We start from the raw sequence: 20,228 nt of genomic DNA on the forward strand, positions 1-20,228 counted from the left end.
GGATAAGAAACAGAGAGTGGGGGTGAATGGACAATACTCGGACTGGAAAAGCGTCACGAGTGGAGTGCCGCAGGGTTCGATGCTCGGGCCTGTGCTCTTCAACATATTTATAAATGACCTAGAAATTGGCACAATGAGTGAGGTGATTAAATTTGCGGATGATACAAAGTTATTCAGAGTAGTGAGGACACAGAAGGATTGTGAAGACCTACAAAGAGACATAAATATGCTTGAGGAATGCGCCACGAAATGGCAAATGAGGTTAAGCGTGGATAAGTGCAAGGTGATGCATGTCGATAACAAAAATCATATGCACGAATACAGGATGTCCAGAGCTATACTTGGAGAGAGCCCCCAGGAAAGAGACTTGGAAGTACTTGTAGACAAGTCAATGAAACTGATCGCGCAATGCGTGGTGGCAGCAAGAAGGACAAACAGAATGCTTGGAATGATTAAGAAGGGGATCACAAACAGATCTGAAAAGGTTATCATACCTTTATACCAGGCCATGGTACACCCCCACCTGGAATACTGCGTTCAACACTGGTGTCTGTACATGAAAAAGAACATAGCACTACTCGAAAGGGTCCAGGGAAGAGCAACAAAAATGATTAAGGGACTGGGGGAGTTGCCGTACAATAAGAGGCTAGTGAAACTGGGCCTCTTCTCCCTTGAGAAGAGAAGACTGAGAGGGGACATGTTTGAAACATTCAAGATATTGAAGGGAATTGACTTAGTAGAGAAACAGAGACTGTTCATCCTCTCCAAGGTGAAGAGAACGAGAGGGCACTCACTAAAGTTAGAAGGGAAAGATTCCGTACTAACATAAGGAAGTTGTTCTTCACTCAGAGAGTGGTGGAAAGCTGGAATGCTCTTCCGGAGGCTGTTATAGGGGAAAACACCCTCCAGGGATTCAAGACAAAGTTAGACAAGTTCCTGCTAAACCGGAATGTACGCAGGTAGGGCTAGTCTCAGTTAGGGCACTGGTCCTTGACCTAGGGGCCGCCGCGTGAGCAGACTGCTGGGCATGATGGACCGCTGGTCTGACCCATCAGTGGCAATTCTTATGTTCTTATGAATAAGTTCCTACTGGAACAGAACATACGCAAGTAATGCTAGACTCCTTTGTTGGGAATGACTGCAAAAGAGGTAAAGAAAGCTGGTTAAGGTTTGATATAAGAATATCATCTTGATCTGACCAATCTTTAGGAGATTCTACCTGCGCAGGAGATGACCAGATGTGGGGGCAGGGACCCCAAATTATGCTCTGAGGAATACCAACAGAGAATAATAAAACAGGATTCTCTGATGAAAGTTGTTCCACACAAGCAGGGCACTGGTCTTTGACCTAAGGGCCGCCAAGTGAGCGGACTGCTGGGCACGATAGACCACTGGTTATGCTCTTATATCTATTGTGAACAGCAGTGGATCTATGTCTTGGATACAGTGAGCCCTTGGATAGATGACTGATTTATATCTTCCTGCGGATTTCAGAGTGGTCTACTTTGAATGGTTATCTTATTCACATGTGAGTGGAAGATCTTTTCTGTTTTAGCGGAGGTATATAAATTATCTAACCAACAGTATTATAGATGGATTCAGTGGTTACATTGTATAAAAGCTGCTCATTTGCAAAATAAGATTCAAGATGTTCAAGCAGATCTTGTGATACTGGGGTCTTCTTTAGTAAATTGTAGAGGAGCAGCGGCTAAGTGGTACAAATGTTTTAAAGAAAATATATGTGGGTTACCTAGGGGGATTCAAGGTATATGGGAGTCTGAATTAGATATCAAACTGGATGAAACCCAGTGGAAAATAGTTTGGCAATCAGCTATGTCATCATTACACTCAGCAAATCTTATGCAATCTTCCTTCTTTTTATTGCACAAGGCATTTTGGACTCCTGTAAAACTTGCAAAATTAGATAATTCTAAAGGAAACTTTTGTTGGTCCTATAAAGTAGGAATTGGAACTTTAGAACATATGTTATTTAAATGTCCATATGTTACGTTGTATTGGAATAAGATATGGTCAACGGTGTCAAACTTATTAGCCATAACAGAATCACTAACTTATCAGATAATTATTCTGGGAGAATATGGTCTTAAATCTATATTAAACACGTATAAAATACAGTTACTTAAGAACTTAATAGTAATTGCAATCAAAACAATTTTAATTAATTGGAAAGACTCCTCTAAATTGGAGTATAACATATGGTGGAACATGGTCTGTTTATATAGCAAATATGAGAAAATATATACAATTAAGGGCCTGTTTTACAAAGCCGCGCTATCGGCTGCAGCGCGGTAACGGCCCCGAAGCCCATAGAGATCTAAGGGCAAGTGTGGCAATATGAAGACATTTAAAAAGATTTGTAACTGCTTATTGAATAGGAAGGAGTAAGATTTGCAATATTTCTGTTTTTATTATGTTATGACAACCCTGATATTTAGCTTAGTTATATAATTTTATTTATCTAATAATTTTGTTTTGTTTTATATTTTTAATTAGTTAAATTATATTAGTATTTATTTGTAATGATTTATTTAAATTCAATAAAACATTTTTGGAAAAAAAATATTGGATTAAATCCTGAAAATAACAAATCTACTGCAGAGCACATGAAAATACATCTCAGCTCGCTTGCAGAAGTAAAGACTTAGGAGAGGGGGTGCTGCCCAGAGAGACAAGGGGGCGGAGAGAAGAAAATGATTGATGTCTTCTGCAAGTAACTCACGAGTTGAGGTGCTTAACTCATATTAAGGAATTGTATGCTGTTTGCACAGGAATTTATGTTGTTTAATTATTGATGCAATAACAAGACTTCTTGCTATTACTAACTTGATATTCCTCTGTTCTCTTCTTTGTTGAAGCCCAAAATGTACAGCTGACTGAGTTAGCATAAAATGTAGACAATGTAAAATACTTTGCATAGTTATTACCAAAGACACAGCAGTCATTTCTGATGGCTTTGGATTCTTTAGTTCAACATTCTCCATTATTAAAGAAATACAACTATAATAGATGGGTTTCTCTGACAAGGTATAATAGTTATTATCAAGAAATTTTCATAGAGATGTGGATTCTCATATGGTTGGGTTTGGATGTAGGCTACTCATGCATTCTGTAAACTAAATGTTGGAGAAGGTTGGTGGAAAAGCTATGGGGCCAGGAAGCCAGGGGTCTGGCCACTGGCTACACTAAGGGCTCCTTTTACTAAGCTGCGATAGTGTTTTTAGCACGCGCAGAATTTTAGCACACGCTAAACCCACGCTACGCGGCTAGAACTAATGCCAGCTCAATGCTGGCTTTAGTTTCTAGCGCGCACGGCAATTCTGCATGCGCTAAGTATGTGCTAAAACCGCTATTGCAGCTTAGTAAAAGGAGCCCTAAAAATTACATTACATTAGATTGGTGTCTTCTATCCCGCCAATACCTTTCAGTTCTAGGCAGTTTACAACAAGAGTTGGCCTGGGCATTTCCAGAGAGAATACATGGTTAATAGATATAGTATGTGTGGGGATCTGTGGAGGGTCGATCCGGTTTAGTTAGATCATTTGACAAATTTCTTGAATAGAAAGGTTTTAAGTTCCTTCCTGAATGTTTTTTAGTTGGGCGTCATAGTCAGCAGATTGAGAAGGATGTCCCAGGAGAACAGGGTATTAAAATGGAAAACCAAAACTCTAGGATTAAGAAGTGACATCCTACAGTTGGTCAAGCTCTATGGCTTGCAGTTGGAATATATATTTGGCAGTGCAGATACACTCTAATAAGTTTATAGGCACATTAGTGTATAGTCTAAAGTAATCTCTTATTGTCATGTTTGTGTGCCTTGACTAGATATAAGCTCTGTTGAGGAGAGATTGTTTCTTGCATGTTTTTTGTACAGTGCTAGGACTGCTGCTTTTTAACATATTTAAAAATGACCTGGAAACAGTAATGAGTGGAGTGATCAAATTTTTTAATGATACAAAGCTGTTAAATCACAACAGGATTGTGAAAAATTGCAAGAGGACCTTAAAAAACTGGGAGATTTAGGCATCCAAATGGCAGGTGACATTTAATGTAAGCAAGTGCAAAGTGAGAATGCTATAATGCATTTCTATTGCCCCATGGTGTGTCTGGGCAGTTTGGATGGGCCACTTGATCTTTTTCTGTCATCATCTATGATACTACTATTCTAATGAGATGTTAATTGAACTTTATGAAGATCTTGTGAGGACCAAAGATCATCTGATCAATCTAAACTGTAGTATATTTATTTGAAATTTTGTCCTGTGAAATGTGAGTCACCCCTACAATTTCCCTGGTCTACTATGAGCACAGATGTTTCAGCTCTCAGCTGCCGCTGACACCATTTCCACTGTCTCATAAAGTTGAAGGTCATTGTATGAATTATGTGAAGCAAAGCAACTACAAAGAAAAACTTGTAGAATTTATACTACAGGAATTAAGTGCCATCTTGACATCATTTGACAGAAAAATGGATTTTTGCTATTTGATAGAAAATACAGAGTTCTGATTTTTCACTGTGCATTCTATTCCAGTCATAAAGAATAGCATTTTATGGGCACTACTCATCATAGAACATTTGTTTTTATAGATACTTTAGTTATAGTCTTCAGGAAATCATATTTTATTATTTTAAGTGACTAGGGTCAGATTTAGTAGAGATATGTAAAGATTAATACCATAAGGCTGATTTAACTAGCTACAATACAATATATATTTCTAAATGCAGCTACTGGTACCAGAAGTATCTGTAATACATTTTGAAAGCAAGTTTTAAATCTGTAGCCTGTAATGCTTGCAGGCCATTGTACCCAGAAGCCTGCCAGCACATTTTCAAAAGAAAGCCCCACTCTCTTTAAACTGCTACAGGAGGTATGTATTTGCTCTAAAATACATATATTCTAACATGGCTTGACCAATAAAAGATATTGGCATTTTCATTTTTGCTTCTTTTTTTTTTGCCCATGTCTTATCAGATGGTATGGCCAGTTGGCTCTATAAACTTTGCTGTCCTAAGGCATACTAGGATTATTTTTTCAAAACACACCATCAGAACCATATATCGACCAGCATGGTTTACCATTCTAGCAGCAGCTATCTTCCTTTATTTCCTGGGCCTGAGAAATCACCTCTATAATTCAGGAATGTTTCATAACACTACTAGTGGAGCAATGGTTTGCATTATAACATTCTTCTGTGATAGTCTCTGGGTAGAAGAGTTATTTGTGCCTACTCATAAATAGTTGCAGTCCGTCATGGGGATAGTGCTATGTTCACGTTTTTAAACACTTGAGTCCCTTTAGCTAGAGCTGGTTCTTCTAACACTTTAAGGACACATTAAGCAATTATCATAGAACTGGTTGTACTGAATGGTTGATGTTAGCATGGACCTGACACCTACTGCATGATAAAATCAGTCAATAAGGTAAAAAGTCCACACTACTTTCAGTAGAAGAAGGCTACTAAAATGGTGCGTGGTCTTCATCATAAGGCATATGGGGACTGACTTTAAGATCTCAATATGTATACTTTGGAGGAAAGACAGGAGAGGAGAGATATGATAGAAATGTTTAAATATCTATATGGCATAAATGCACATGAGTCAAGTCTCTCTCATTTGAAAAGAAGCTCTGGAATGAGAGGGCATAGGATGAAGTTAAGAGGTGACAGGTTCAGGAGTAATCTAAGTAAATACATTTTTACAGAAAGGGTGGTAGATGCATGGAACAGTCTCCCGGAAGAAGTAGTGGAGACTAAATTCAAGAAAGCATGGTACAGGCACTTGGGATCTCCTAAGAGAGAGGAAGAGATAATGGTTAATGCGGATGGGCAGAATGGATAGGCCATTTGGTCTTTATCTGCCATTATGTTTCTGCTTGCTTATCATGGGGAAGGATAGTTCACATGCATGACAAGAGTGGAGCAAAGGAGTGGCCATCAATGACTGCTAGCATGTAAATCAGTACCATGGGATGTCACAAATGCAGATGGTGTGGCTGCATCTAGACTCACCTCATGAGGAGGTGTTAGGTGAAGGTGCACTGTCAGTAGTCTGCTAGCATGACCCTTGTCAACAAGTACAATGGCAGTGTACCCCTTGACACCTCTCTCCCCTTAAATACCATATTCTGATGTCAGATCTCCCCAAAACCCCCAGGCCAACACCACCCCCTCAAAGTTTAAAACTCCAACCTCTGTTCCATCTCCTGACCTTTCCAGGAACTTTCCAGGGGGGTCACCATTAGTCATCCAATGGGCTTGAGTGAAATCCAAAATTGTGCCATGAGGGGGCATTGGAAAATTAATCTCTAGTGGTAGCACTGCAAGACTACTGCTAGAGGTCTTTGGAACCAATTTAGCTCTAGTCCAAGGAGGGAGTGCACTTACCCACTAGATCATAAATGACAACCCCCAGGTTGGTCCCAGGAGGGTTGGCTCTGGGGGGGGGGGGGGTGATTATGCTTGGAGGTATAGGGTTTGAGACATCAGGGATCAGCCAAGGGGTGTCAGAAGGATCTGACTTTGGTGATGGGTGGGGATCATATCGAGGGGATCTGACTTCAGTGGATGATAGGATCAGGAGTTACCGAGGGAGAAATCTGACTTTAGGAGAGGGCAATGTATTTCAGTGGCAGTTCTGTATTTATTTATTTTGGAGTGGGCCTGTACCACATTACATGCTGTGGAAAATTAATCTGAGTGTTCTCACACTATCTATTACACAGCAGGGGTGGGCAGCCTGCAGCACACCACTGAATTTTATGTAGCCCCTGAGACCATGAAGTATATACAGAAAACATCACTAACTGGAGTTTGGCAATTTTAAATACTATATTTCACAAATATTTTCAGAATATCCACTCTTGCAGTTTGTTTTCATCATTATTAAACATTTAGGGCTCCTTTTCCGAAGCTGTATTAGGGCATTGAGCTGGCGTTAGTTCTAGCCACGGTAATATCCTGCGTGCACTAAAAACGCTAGTGCACCTTAGTAAAAGGAGCCCTTATTTTTTAATTTATTTATCACAGGTGGTCTCTGGACCTCTGTGCATTTCCAGTTCTGACAACACATAATGTTGTGGCCCACATTCATGCAACCTTCTGTGTATAAAGGTTGCCCTCCTTGTGCTCTAACATGAAATGCGGTATCATTAAGGTGACCATACGTCCCATTTTGAACGGGACTGTCCCTTTTTCTGATCCCCTGTCCCGTTGTCCCCACACAAAGCTTGGGGATGCCTAAATATCCCGTTTTCAGTGACGGTGTCCCAAAGCTGTGTGTAGGGACAACGGGACAGGTGATTGCGGGAGAATGGTAATCCCTTTGCTTACCTGTCCATCGCCGCAAAAACAGCCAGAAAGGCAAGATCAGCCGTCGGCCCAGAAGCCTTCTCCCCAATGTCAATTCTGGTGTCAGAGAGGAAGTTCCGGGCCAGCCAATCACTCATATTTCATTCATATTTAAAGCAAGTTATATCTCAGTTTGTGATATTTCTTCCTAGCCAGCCTAAGGCACATCTGTATCAATTAAAACCACGATGCTAAACCTGAACAAAGACATGGGACATAGGCTGATCACAAAATGGAGTACAAGACACAGACAGACAAAGAACCCAAAATGGAGTCCAAAGACAGAGAAGATACAGAAAAGACAGCAAACAAAATGGAGTCCATGCACATCCCGATTTCCTCCATGATCTAGCCCAATAGCAAAGTACATAAAAAGAATATTATTATACTTTCCCTTATTTTAATCTGTAGTGTGTTTTTCTGGCTTTGACTGCATCCATATTCAGATTTTATTCACCCGTTTTTTCATACGCTTCTATTGGGCGTGGCCTTAACTAACACATATGCTTGTATCTAACTAGAGTTACCCAGAATCATAAAAAAACCAGGCCCTTTTGTAGAAAAACTCCACAAAATACTGCACTATCATGTTCTGATATCCATTCCATTACCGTCCCATAAACATCACCCCCTACTGACCACGAGCCACTACTCCTCAACTCACCGGCCTGCAGTTTCCTGGATCTCCCCTCGAACCTTTCTTGAAGATTGGCATAACATTCGCCACTTTCCAGTCTTCCGGAATCCTTCCCGATTTGATCGACAGATTGGTTATTAGTTGAAGCAGTTCAGCTATAACCCCTTTCAGTTCCTTGATTACCCTCGGATGAATGCCATCCAGTCCCGGGGATTTGTCATTTTTAAGTCTGTCAATCTGCCTGTATATCTCTTCTAGACTGACCGTCAACCCAATCAGTTTCCCGTCTTCGTTTCCTAGGTATAGCCTGTCAGCCTCCGGTAAGTTGCGTTTATCCTCTTCTGTAAATACAGATGCAAAAAATGTGTTCAGTTTGTCGGCTATGGCTTTGTCCTTCTTTAGCACTCCCTTTATTCCATGGTCATCCAATGGCCCCACCGCTTCCTTCGCAGGTCATTTCCCCTTAATATATCAAAAGAACGGCTTGAAGTTTTTCACCTCCTTGGCAATTTTTTCCTTGTAGTTCTTTTTGGCTCCTCTTACCGCCTTATGGCACCTGTGTTGATGTTGCTTGTGCTTTTTCCAGTTTTCGTCCGTTTATGACCTTTTCCATACTTTAAAAGAAATCTTCTTATCTCTGATCGCTTCTTTCACCACTACAGTGAGCCACGCCGGTTCCTTGTTCTTTTTCCTCTTGGATCCCTTGTCAATACGCGGTATATATAGATTTTGTGCTTCGGTGACTGTGTCCTTGAAAAGGGACCATGCTTGCTCTAGCGTTTTTACAGTATCTATCCTTTTCTTAATCTTCTTCCCCACCATCTTCTTCCCTTCGTAATTCCCTTTTCAGAAGTTCAGCGCCGTGGCCGTCGTTCTGGATCGTTGTTTCACCCCCGTGTCTAGGCTGAAGCAGATCATATTATGATCACTGCTTCCCAGTGTCCCTTCTACTTCTTGCGCCAGTCCTCGTAGTCCATTTAGAAGTAAGTCCAGAATTGCATTTCCTCTCATGTTTTCCTTGACAAGTTGTTCCAGGAAGCAATCGCTCACTGCATCCAGGAATTTGGTTTCCCTACTGCAGCCGGAGATGCCTAGGTTCCAATCTATCCCCGGGTAATTGAAGTCACCCATGATAACTGCATTTCCTCCCTTGCAGTTGTGTTTAATCTCAGTCGTTATTTCTTCATCAATTTCTTCGGACTGCCCTGGGGGGTTAGTAGTAGATGCCGATCTTCATTTCCGTTCCATTTGTTCTCGGAATTTTGACCCATAAAGATTCTAACTTATTCTTTGTTTCCGTCATGTTCTCTCTGGCAGACTCTTTGACGTACAGGGCAATGCCCCTTTTATTCTTTAATGAGAAGACGTGCAAAGGAATATGAAAAAAAAAAAAAAGTTCATTTTTTTTCTCTAATTTTATGAACCAGTTTCAAGTTCTTTTTGACAGTATGTTTATTAAGCAGTGACCTGACTCTGGCATGGATTGATGCTCTCACTGACTGAGCTGAATCAGCAGAAATCTGCTTAGGTTAGACTTTTCAGAGGTGAGATTCTTTTCATAAAATGTTCAGACTAAACTGACTGCCATGTGATTCAGTTAATCAAACAATTGTACTATTTAGTATCTAGTGTTCTCAGTAGTTTGTTCTTTAAAATTTTACTGTATAATTTGCTTTGAATATGTTTGTTTTGGGACTTTATCCTTATTTTAAAAATATTGGGAGGAAGTAATTATGTTTTATGAAATTTAATCCAGATTGTTATACAGATCCTCCCACAAATTAAAACTATCCTTCCCCTCGCTAAAAGGCATTTCCCACACAGGAAAGCTAGGGATCTCCCTCCACTTCAAAATCACTGAGCTCTGGAACAACCTTACCTCCCCTCTTCGAAACTTGAGCTTTCTCCAAGTTTTCCGCAAACATCTGAAAACCTGGCTTTTCTCAAAAAATGTAAGTCTCCCTCCAACTTAGGAATCAAGGAAACTCTTATATCTTGGCATCCCAAGTCCTCTAAATTTTCTTCACACTTCTACCTCTAACCCTCTGTTGTAGTTCCTTCCTATTTCTCCTACTGTAAACCGCGTCGAGCTCTACGAACGTGGAGATGATGCGGTATACAAACCTAAGGATTAGATTAGATTTATGATATTGATAATGATTACATAGACAGAGATTCAATTTCTGTATTTTATTCAATATCAAATTTATTCACAATGAGGTCAATTTTTGTAATAATCAGGGTGCTCACCAGAACTGTCAAAAGAAAAATTCCTCTCAGTGTCTCCCTTTGAAATACTCAGTAGTGTGGTGCAGTGGTTAGAACTATGGCCTCAGCACCCTGAGGCAGTGGGTTCAAATCCCACACTGCCCCTTCTGACCTTGGGCAAGTCACTTAATCCCCCATTGCCACAGATACTTTAGACAGAGTATGATCCCACCAGGACAGAAAGAGAAAAAAAGTGCTTGAGCCTGAATGTAAACCACTTAGGCTATAGGTGGTATATAAATGCTTAAAAACATAAATATCTCCTATATTTTGCAGGTGAAATATATGAAGGATAATGTGGTAAAAAAAAGAGGGGGGGGGGACTTTTAAACTGGAAGTCCCTGTGCTTAATGCCCTGTTCCAGTTTCAGAACCATCCCTTTTCCCCATGGGAAAACACATGCATACTATGCTTTTACAGGTACAAGATCCTTTATCTGATATTCCAAAAACCAAACTTGGACATAAACTAGAAGTACAGTGGTTAATTTCCCTGGGGCAGCATGAGCCACTGATGCAAGGTTAGCTACGCAGGTTGGTGCAGGCTGATTGGCATGCTACCATGGAGCAACTCATCATCCAAACGAACCAGGGTGCTTCCAGATGTGCATCCAAAACAACTGTGCAGCAAACCCTGTTACGAATGGGGCTCCGGAGCAGATGGCTGGTGACTGCACCCATGCTCACAAAGGTTCAATGTAAAAAAAATAGCTGCAATTTGCACAGGAATACCGACATTGGGCTTGCACCGACTAGAAGAGGATTGCCTTCTCCGATGAGTAATGTCAGTCAAGTGGGTGGCCAAATGTTTGAATGCTGCTGAGAAATGATGTTGAGTGGACACTTCCAAGATGATTTTGCAGCATTTTCAGTGAGCTGGTTCCAGTCTCCTCTGCTCGCAACCTTGGCGTGGTCTTCAATTGTGACTTCTCATTTTCTATGCATATCCAAAAAGCTGCTAAGACCTGTCGCTTCTATCTCTTCAATATCACCAAAATTTGCCCCTTCTTCTCTGAGTACACTACCTAGACCCTTGTCCAAGCTCTTTTAACCTCACGTTTAGATTACTGCAATCTACTCCTACCTGGTATCCCTCAGTGTCGTCTCTCCCCCTTGTAATCTGTGCAAAAATTTGCTGCACGACTCATCTTCTACCAACCTCGCTACACTCATGTCACCCCTCTCCTTAAGTCACTTCACTGGCACCCTATCTGCCATCGAATATAGTTCAAGATCTTATTGCTGACCTACAAGTGTGTTCATTCTGCTACCCCTCAATATCTCTCCTCGTTTCTCTCTCCTTATTCACCTCCACTGCAGTCTCTTGTTTAAGGATTTATTATGCAGGCAATGTTATAATTGTTATTTTGCAGTTATCATGTTGAACAATAACTATTTAAAAATAACTTTCCAACAATTGTAACTAAAATTTTTCTTTCACTGTGAATTATATTTTGTTTACGCTTGCATCTACTCATTCTGTAATGTAAAAGTTGACAAAAACTTACAGGGTTGTTTTTCATTGCTCCTCCCACTGCTCGGGCTGCACTGCTATTGCCTGACAGATCAGCCAGTTTCTTGTAGGTAACAGTGTCTCCAGATTTCACATTCTTTAACAGGGTTTCCAAAACTTTTCTGGTGAAAGTATCTGGGGAACAGCACAGAAAAAGTAAGGTTATACATAAATCAAAATGATCATAAATACTGAACCCTTAACGATGATACAATTTAAAATGCATAGACTGTACCCTGATTCTCCATTTTACTAACATGCATTCTTGAACTGCCATTTGGTAGTGGTTCATCAAACAAGGTTTCAAAATTTTTGATATTTTTATGGGAGGAGAAATGACATTGAAAGCACATTTACATAAGAGGTGGGGGTGGAGCGCGGCTTTCGGGCTGCCCAGAACTACGGGGAGAATCAGGAAGTCATGGCAGTATGAGGTAGGAGAATTAAATTGTGTGTGGAAGGTAGTAAATGGAGAGAGTAGAAAAATCTTACACTTTTGTTTGTCCTTTTTAACAGGGGTGTCCGTGACAAAGCTGCTACAGTTAGGCAAAACATGTTTGACATATATAATTTGAGGTTGAGGGGTAGCAGATTTAAGAGCAATGTTAGGAAATTCTACTTTACAGAGAGGGTGGTGGATGCCTGGAATGCACTTCCGAGAGAAAGAGGTGGTGGAGAGGAAAACGGTGACTGAGTTCAAAGAAGCATGGGATGAACACAGAGGATCTAGAATCAGAAAATAATATGCCTGTCAACTTTCCGACGACACACTCATAGGCACCCTGAATTGCCTGCTCTGCTACATCATGCCAGGAAAATGGAACACCTCAAAACTTGAACTCAAAGAATTCATCTTCCAGAACTCTCTAACCTCCACACATAACTTGCTCCTTGGAGACATAAATCTCCATCTCGAGGACCACACTTCCAAACAAGTAGAGAGTATACTCTCATACCTCAACGCCCTGTCCTACCAGATTCTCAATCCTGAACCCAAGCACGAAAAAGGCCACCAACTTGATATTGCTGCATACACTCCTCATAACCTTCAAACACCAAATATCCACATCACCAATGGTACCTGGCATCCTTCTCTCTGGTCAGACCACTACAAATATACTTTCACCATCAATTGGTCACAAAATAATATAAAATCCGAACCCCAAAAAACATCCTTCAAATCTAGACAGAAAATTGAACCTACCACATTCTGGGATAAAGTAGACCCTGCAATCAACTCCAATGACCCTACAGAATTTGTAAACCACTGGCGTACCCTAAGTGAAACAACCTTGAATGAGCTAGCCCCAGAAAAAAACAAACTCAGAATCTGCAGACCCTCTGATAAATGGTTCGACTCTGAACTTCTCCTACTAAAAAAGGCACTGCAGAAAACTCGAAAGAGCCTGGAGAAAAAAGAAACAAGATCAAACCAAAACTGCATGGAGAAACCAAATTAAACACTATAACATCAAACTTAAGGAAAAACGTAAAGCTTACTACTCCAAACTAATTGGCACCAATACTTCTGACACAAAAATACTCTTCAACCTAGTAAAAAAACTTACTGATACCAATCCATTCCTAGCCACTCAGGGTAACAAACCACCAACAGCTTCCCAACTAGCAGACCACTTCAAACACAAGATCACCACAATTAGATCCACCTTCAACAACTCTTCAACCAACCTCGACGAGATACTAATAACCCCCACAATGGAAGAAGCCATAACTGCAGACAGAACCTGGAAAACCTTCCCAACTCTACAATGGACCAACTTGGACCGACTCTACAAAAAATACAGTCATACTTCATGCGACCTGAATAACTGCCCATCGTATCTGCTTACAAACATAGACAGAGTCGGATGACATAGGCAACCCGGGGGGACCCTTGATACAGCACAGACGGTGCAAAACATGTCGGGTCAGGTTCCCAGGGTTTAGCTGGCATAAGATAAGTACACTGAACCTCAGTATTTCTTACTATTACCTAATAAATTATTTATTTAAACATACTACAAAAAGCACTTATAAATGAATGAAATAGCCAGTGATGATTGCACCATGTAATTTCTTCCCGCAGTAACAAGATATTACAGCGGTGGAGTGGTGGGGCTGAGGCTTTTTCATTTATCCACTCATGAGTCTGCAAGGTTAAGATTCTTATCCAGTATACACTTTTTATAATAGTTATCAACTAAATTCAAAGCCAGCCTCATGTAATGGATACAAACCACACTTAAGGAAGGTTATTTCCCACAAGAACTAGGCGAGATTATAATCACTCCTCTACTGAAAGACCAAAAAGGCCCAATAGACGCTCCCACTAACTATAGACCCATCGCCTCGATCCCATTGTACGTTAAACTGATAGCAGGACTTGTTGCACAACACCTCACCAACTACCTAGAAGACCATAACCTACTTCATTCCTCACAATCTGGATTCAGATCAAACCACAGCACGGAGACACTACTAGCAACACTACTGGACATAGCCTGACAGTACTTTAGTAAAGGACGCAGGATGCTAATTATCCAACTAGATCTTTCCGCCGCATTCGACCTAGTAGATCACACCATACTACTCCAGATGCTAGATGCTATAGGGATCTCTGGCGGGGTTTACAACTGGTTCCAAGGATTCCTTAAAACAAGAACATATAGAGTTAAGTCAAACGATATTAATCAGACCCATGGTCAAACCCCTGCAGAGTGCCACAGGGGTCACCACTATCACCCATTCTATTTAATCTCTTCATATCCTCACTTAAAACAACCCTAGACAACCTAAACGTAACATCATTCAGCTATGCAGACAATATAACCATTCTCCTCTCTTACGATATCCAAGACCCCACCTCATCAGGACACCTGGAAATAATATTGGAAGAAGTGGAAAAATGGATGACAAACCACAAACTGAAGCTGAACTCGGACAAAACCAAATTCCTAATGCTGGAAACGGACAAAAATCCATCCATAACAGATCTGGAAATTAATGTAACCAAATATTCAATACAGACCTCACTCAAAATCCTAGGAGTGTTGATAGACAGATGCTGCACAATGCAGACTCATATCAATAAAACTACCCAAAAAGCATTTTTCACCATGCGCAACCTAAGAAAAATAAGAAAATTCTTAGACAAAGAACAATATAAGATTATAGTACAATCCCTTGTACTAGGACTTGTAGACTACTGCAATATCCTCTATCTACCATGCCCCACAAACATGATTAAACAACTACAGACCATTCAGAACACAGCTCTCAGACTAATCTATTCACTCTGAAAATTTGACCACATCACCAATGCCTACCTAGACTCACATTGGCTACCGATTCGAGCTAGAATTCAATTCAAACTATACTGTCTACTATTCAAAGGAACGGTACAGCACCTACCTACCTAAACAATCGCCTAAACCGAAACCTTCCACCCAGAACAAGGAGAACTCAGACCCCATTTTCCTACCCACAACTCAAAGGAACTCATCGCAAAAAACTATATGATAACCTCCTAGCAACGAAAGCAGCAAAACCCTCCATCTCCAAACTGTTAACCACAACATCTGACCTCAAAGCATTCCAAAAAGAAATCAAAACACTACTATTCAAAAAGAATATTCAATCAACTTAATTTCCCCCTCTTCCTATCCCCTCTGTAATTTCCCCATGTATTGCCCACTCCTCTGGAATCATCTCTTCAACGTCCCAAAAAGTAACCTGAAACCCAATTAATCAACCTGAAACCTAATATCTTCCCGGGTAATATATCCTGAAAACCTCAATGTGTAACCTGTAACCAGCTATCTATCAATGTAATGAAACCTGATATTTTCCAATGTAATGTAACCTGAAACCTCAATATGTAACCTGTACTAGCAATTTTCTAATGTAATGTAACCTCCTGGAAATGTCCAGCTCTCTTCCAATGTAATGCGCTTTGAACCGCAAGGTACAAGCAGAATAGAAATCACTAATGTAATGTAATGTAACTAAGGCCAGTACTTGGCAGACTTGCACGGTCTGGGTCTACATATGGCCGTTTGGGGGAGGATGGGCTGAAGAGGGCTTCAATGGCTGGGAGGGTTTAGATGGGATGGAGTAGGTTTTAACGGAGATTACGGCAGTTGGAACCCAAGCACAGTACCGGGTAAAGCTTTGAATTCTTGCCCTGAAATAGCTAAGAAGAAAAAAATTTAAACTGAATCAGGTTGGGCAGACTGGATGGACCATTGTAAGTATCATATATCTTTATCTACCGTCTTTATATATCATATATCTTTATCTACCGTCTTTATCTACCGTCATCTACTATGTTACTAAGTTGAACGGACAACAAAATTTAAAAATGAGATAAGTGGATTGTTTAAAACATGTTCCTATTGATCAAGAAGTTTAAAGAGTTATAAAACCTACGGGGTATTGAAGAAATTTAGTGTATCAAGTTTATCAAGTTTATTAACACAATTTGATTAATCGCCTATTATAATCACTAAGCGATGTACATAGCAAAAAATATATCAAGTGAAAAGGGGTTGACATTTTAACAAAAGAACATTTAACTTGAACAAACATACAGTTGGGAAGGACAAAAAGGCTGATGACGAGGTGGGTATATAAAGCTCGATGCAATGATAGTTTAATTTGAGCATTGAGTGATAACGCTGAAGCCGGTATAAACTAAATATAGAAGTGTAACTATTGACAAACTGTGAATTGCTCCTGGGAGTAGAGGTGGGAAAGCTTAAGTTATTAAGGCCTCTTTACTAAGTTGTGCTAGATGTTTAACATGGGAACTGACAGCATTTTGCCAGATCAGTGGTTAATGCAGTGGGTTACATCCTAATATCATCACTGCTGACTTTTACTTATTTATTAAGACTTATTAACATCCTTTAGGAAGCAATTCACCCAAGGCAGTATATAGCAGGTATATGAGGGCGGTTTGAAAAGTTTGTTAAAAACAAAACATATATATTTTTAAATTTGAGAAAACCTATTTTTCTAACAGAATGGAAAAACTAGACACTTGCTGGACTAAGTGTATAGGCTGTGATGGAGACTATGATGAGAAATATAATTTTTTTAAAACGTTTTAACTTTTTTTTAACCAAACTTTTCAGACAACCCTCATAGTTCCAACAAAAAGTAATTTACATAGTAGTAGCAGCAAATAGTAAAATAAACAAATGTCACCATACTTAGACTAAGGTAACAGGAAAATTAAATTCTACTATTAGCAATAATGTACATGTTAAAAAGTACGATACAGCACTCACATAATAGTAATATATAAAAGATAAATGATGTAGCATAATGGACAGCACAGTAGAACATTCATATAATATATATGATACTTACAATGTTAGTATGAAACAACTTAAGAGCAGCATATGGAATAAGAACATAAGAATTGCTGCTGATGGGTCAGACCAGTGGTCCATCGTGCCCAGCATTCCGCTCACGCGGCGGCCCCCAGGTCAAAGACCAGCGCCCTAACTGAGACTGGCCCTACCTGCATATGTTTCAGTTCAGCAGGAACTTGTCTATCTTGGTCTTGAATCCCTGGAGGGTATTTTCCCCTATAACAGACTCTGGAAGAGCGTTCCAGTTTTCTACCACTCTCTGGTTGAAGAAGAACTTCCTTACGTTTGTACGGAATCTATCCCCTTTTAACTTTAGAGAGTGCCCTCTCGTTCTCCCTACCTTGGAGAGGGTGAACAACCTGCCCTTATCTACTAAGTCTATTCCCTTCAATACCTTGAATGTTTCGATCATGTCCCCTCTCAATCTTCTCCAATAAGTGTAGTTGGTAGTGGAATTTCAGAAAGAATATCTAAATTGGAATTTAGACATCCAAGTTGGGATGCTACTACTTTAGAACAGGATGTGCTACAAAGAACCTGCTCTAAAATACATGGTCAAAAAGACTCAAATGTTGTGAAAACCAACAATAATTAATAAAACACTTCCACATCAGTAAGATGCATTATGTCAGATGGTATATTGATAACACAGTGCAGGCTGAAAGACAATTTTGAAACGGAGGAAAAAGCCTCAGACAAGGGCCCTCCCACCTCCACAATGGTGGAATAGCGGTGGTGGAACGTTCACCTCACCAGCTAAAAAATCCTCCTTAAAATGAAACAAGCGCTGTGCTGTGTTATGCTTAGCTTGGAAGATATTTCAAGATAGATGAAAAAACATATTCAACTTATCTTCTGTTGATCGGTACACCAACAGTGGCCAGCGTTTCACAAGTCTGCTGCCTCAGGGTGTAACGTATCCGATCAAACTTTAATTTGAACTCTGAACGCGTCTCCTGCATCCGGATGTGTTATCAAAATATACCATCTGACATAATGCATCTTACTGATGTGGAAGTGTTTTATTAACTAAAATACATGGTCAACGTTTTATGTTTGGACATTCATATGGAGTAACAGGTAGCATGAACATCCATTTTAGAAAACAAATGTCTAAAATCAAAGGGGCAACATAAAGTCTCCATGGCTCATTCTTTCTCCAGGCTTGGATAAGCGTCAAAGTCTGGAGATTAAGGGTTCCTTTTACAAAGCTGCGCTAATGGTTTTAGTGTGTGCGCTAGCCGAAAATCTACTGCCTGCTCAAAAGGAGGCGGTAGTTGCTAGCACGCGCTATTCTGCACGTTAAGGCCCTAGCTCAGCTTTGTAAAAGGAGCCCTATGAGTATTTCATAAGTTAGGGAAGAGGGTAAGAAAAGTGAAAATATTGTACTGATTTAGTAACTTGAGTCTCACTCTTCTCTTGAAATTTTTGCTCAAAGTTGGCTGGATTTAATGAAAATATAAAAATTAGACAAAAAAGTCTCTATGGCAGCATATGAACATCTGCTATAAAATGGCAACATAGAGGTTTATGCGCTGGAACCTCGGCCGTTCTGGAAATATAAAGATATATGTCTCCTAAAACTGATGTGCATCAGTATACACTTACCAACTCTATGACTGATTTAACTTTGGGTGAATAAATGTTAGGCAAGTCAATACTGGGTTAATCTAGTAATCTATAATGGAGTCTGAGTTGCCTAAATAGAGGCGCCCAGTTAAAGAACTGCCAAGCAGTCAATATACGGTCACTGCAGGGGGCACTCATCAGTGCTTCACGTGGATCCAGCAGGGGGAACATATCAGTGCTTCACGTGGATTCAGATATTTGCAGATTCCACAATCACAAAGATTTTTTTTGTCTTCTTTCTTTCAAATATATAATAAAATAAAACACACAGCACTCCTGGCCTTTTCCTTTCAATAAGACATTTATGGTCAGTAAATGAACAGTCAGTTTATCCCTCTGCTGTTCTTTTCCAAATCAGCCTTAAATACAGCCTGCTCTTGGAAGATGATCATCCTTTAGTTGATATAGACCAGTGGTCTCAAACTCAAACCCTTTGCGGGGCCACATTTTGGATTTGTAGGTACTTGGAGGGCCGCAGAAAAAATAATTAATGCCTTATTAAAGAAATGACAATTTTGCATGAGGTAAAACTCTTTATATTTTATAAAACTTTCCTTTAACAGTTAAAAGGAAAGATATATAAACTATAAAGAGTTTTACCTCATGCAAAATTGTCATTTCTTTAATAAGAAATTAACTATTTTTTCTGTGGCCCTCCAAGTACTCTATTTTTTCTGCAGCACTCACATTTAAAGTTTAATATCTTTTCTTTCTCAAAACTGGCACATTTCAATCACTAAATTGAAAATAAAATCATTTTCCCTACCTTTGTTGTCTGGTGACTATTTTTCTATGCTTTCAACTATGTTTCCAGGGCCTTCTTGTCCTTTGACTGTTTTTCTCTCCGTCTTCACTTTCTGCCTTGCATCCATCTTGGGCATTAACTTAATGTTCAATTTTTCTGCTTTCTTTTCAAAATCTACGTTTCCATGTCTTACCTTTCCTTCCTATCTCTCTCTTCTTCCGTCCTATTTCCATGGTCTGGCATCTCTTTCCTTCCTTTCTCTCCCTCCCTCCTTCCTTCCTTTCCCCTGGTCTGGCATCTTTCTCCTTCCCTTCCCCCCATCTCTCCCTCCTCCTCCATGGTCTGATATCTCCTTTCCTTCCATCCCTCCCATGAACTTGGCTTCTTCTCTTGTTCCTCTCCTCTCCCTTCTCCTTCTTTCCCCAATTGGGAAAGAAGCAGCATTTCCCTTTCCCCTTTCCTGTGCAGGAGAGGCATTTCTCTTCCCCTTTCCCTCCCTCTCCCTTTCCCTGTACAGCAGCAGCAGCATTTCCCTAGGGTCCCCCTTTCCTATGTAGCAGAAGCATTTCTCTTCCCCCTTCCCTTCCTTTTGGAGCAGCAGCGTGTCTGGCCGGCTCGTTCCGTTCAAAGCCGTGGGTGGCGGCTCCTTGCGAGATTCGCGCCTGCGTCTGAAGCCTCTCTGATGCTGTGACGT

General features: G+C 40.2%; 1 protein-coding gene across 4 annotated transcripts in view; it reads right to left on the bottom strand.

Moving 5' to 3' along the window:
- Positions 1-20,228, bottom strand: part of MGMT (O-6-methylguanine-DNA methyltransferase) — a 492,598-nt gene that overhangs the window by 62,885 nt on the left and 409,485 nt on the right. For all 4 annotated transcript variants that reach the window (XM_033943725.1, XM_033943723.1, XM_033943722.1 and 1 more), the window contains one exon: positions 11,778-11,917. In XM_033943725.1, the coding sequence (XP_033799616.1) occupies positions 11,778-11,917 (140 nt within the window). The remainder of the gene's footprint in view (positions 1-11,777; positions 11,918-20,228) is intronic.

This window comes from Geotrypetes seraphini, chromosome 4 (genome assembly GCF_902459505.1).
Source record: "Geotrypetes seraphini chromosome 4, aGeoSer1.1, whole genome shotgun sequence".
Classification (NCBI taxonomy): domain Eukaryota; kingdom Metazoa; phylum Chordata; class Amphibia; order Gymnophiona; family Dermophiidae; genus Geotrypetes; species Geotrypetes seraphini.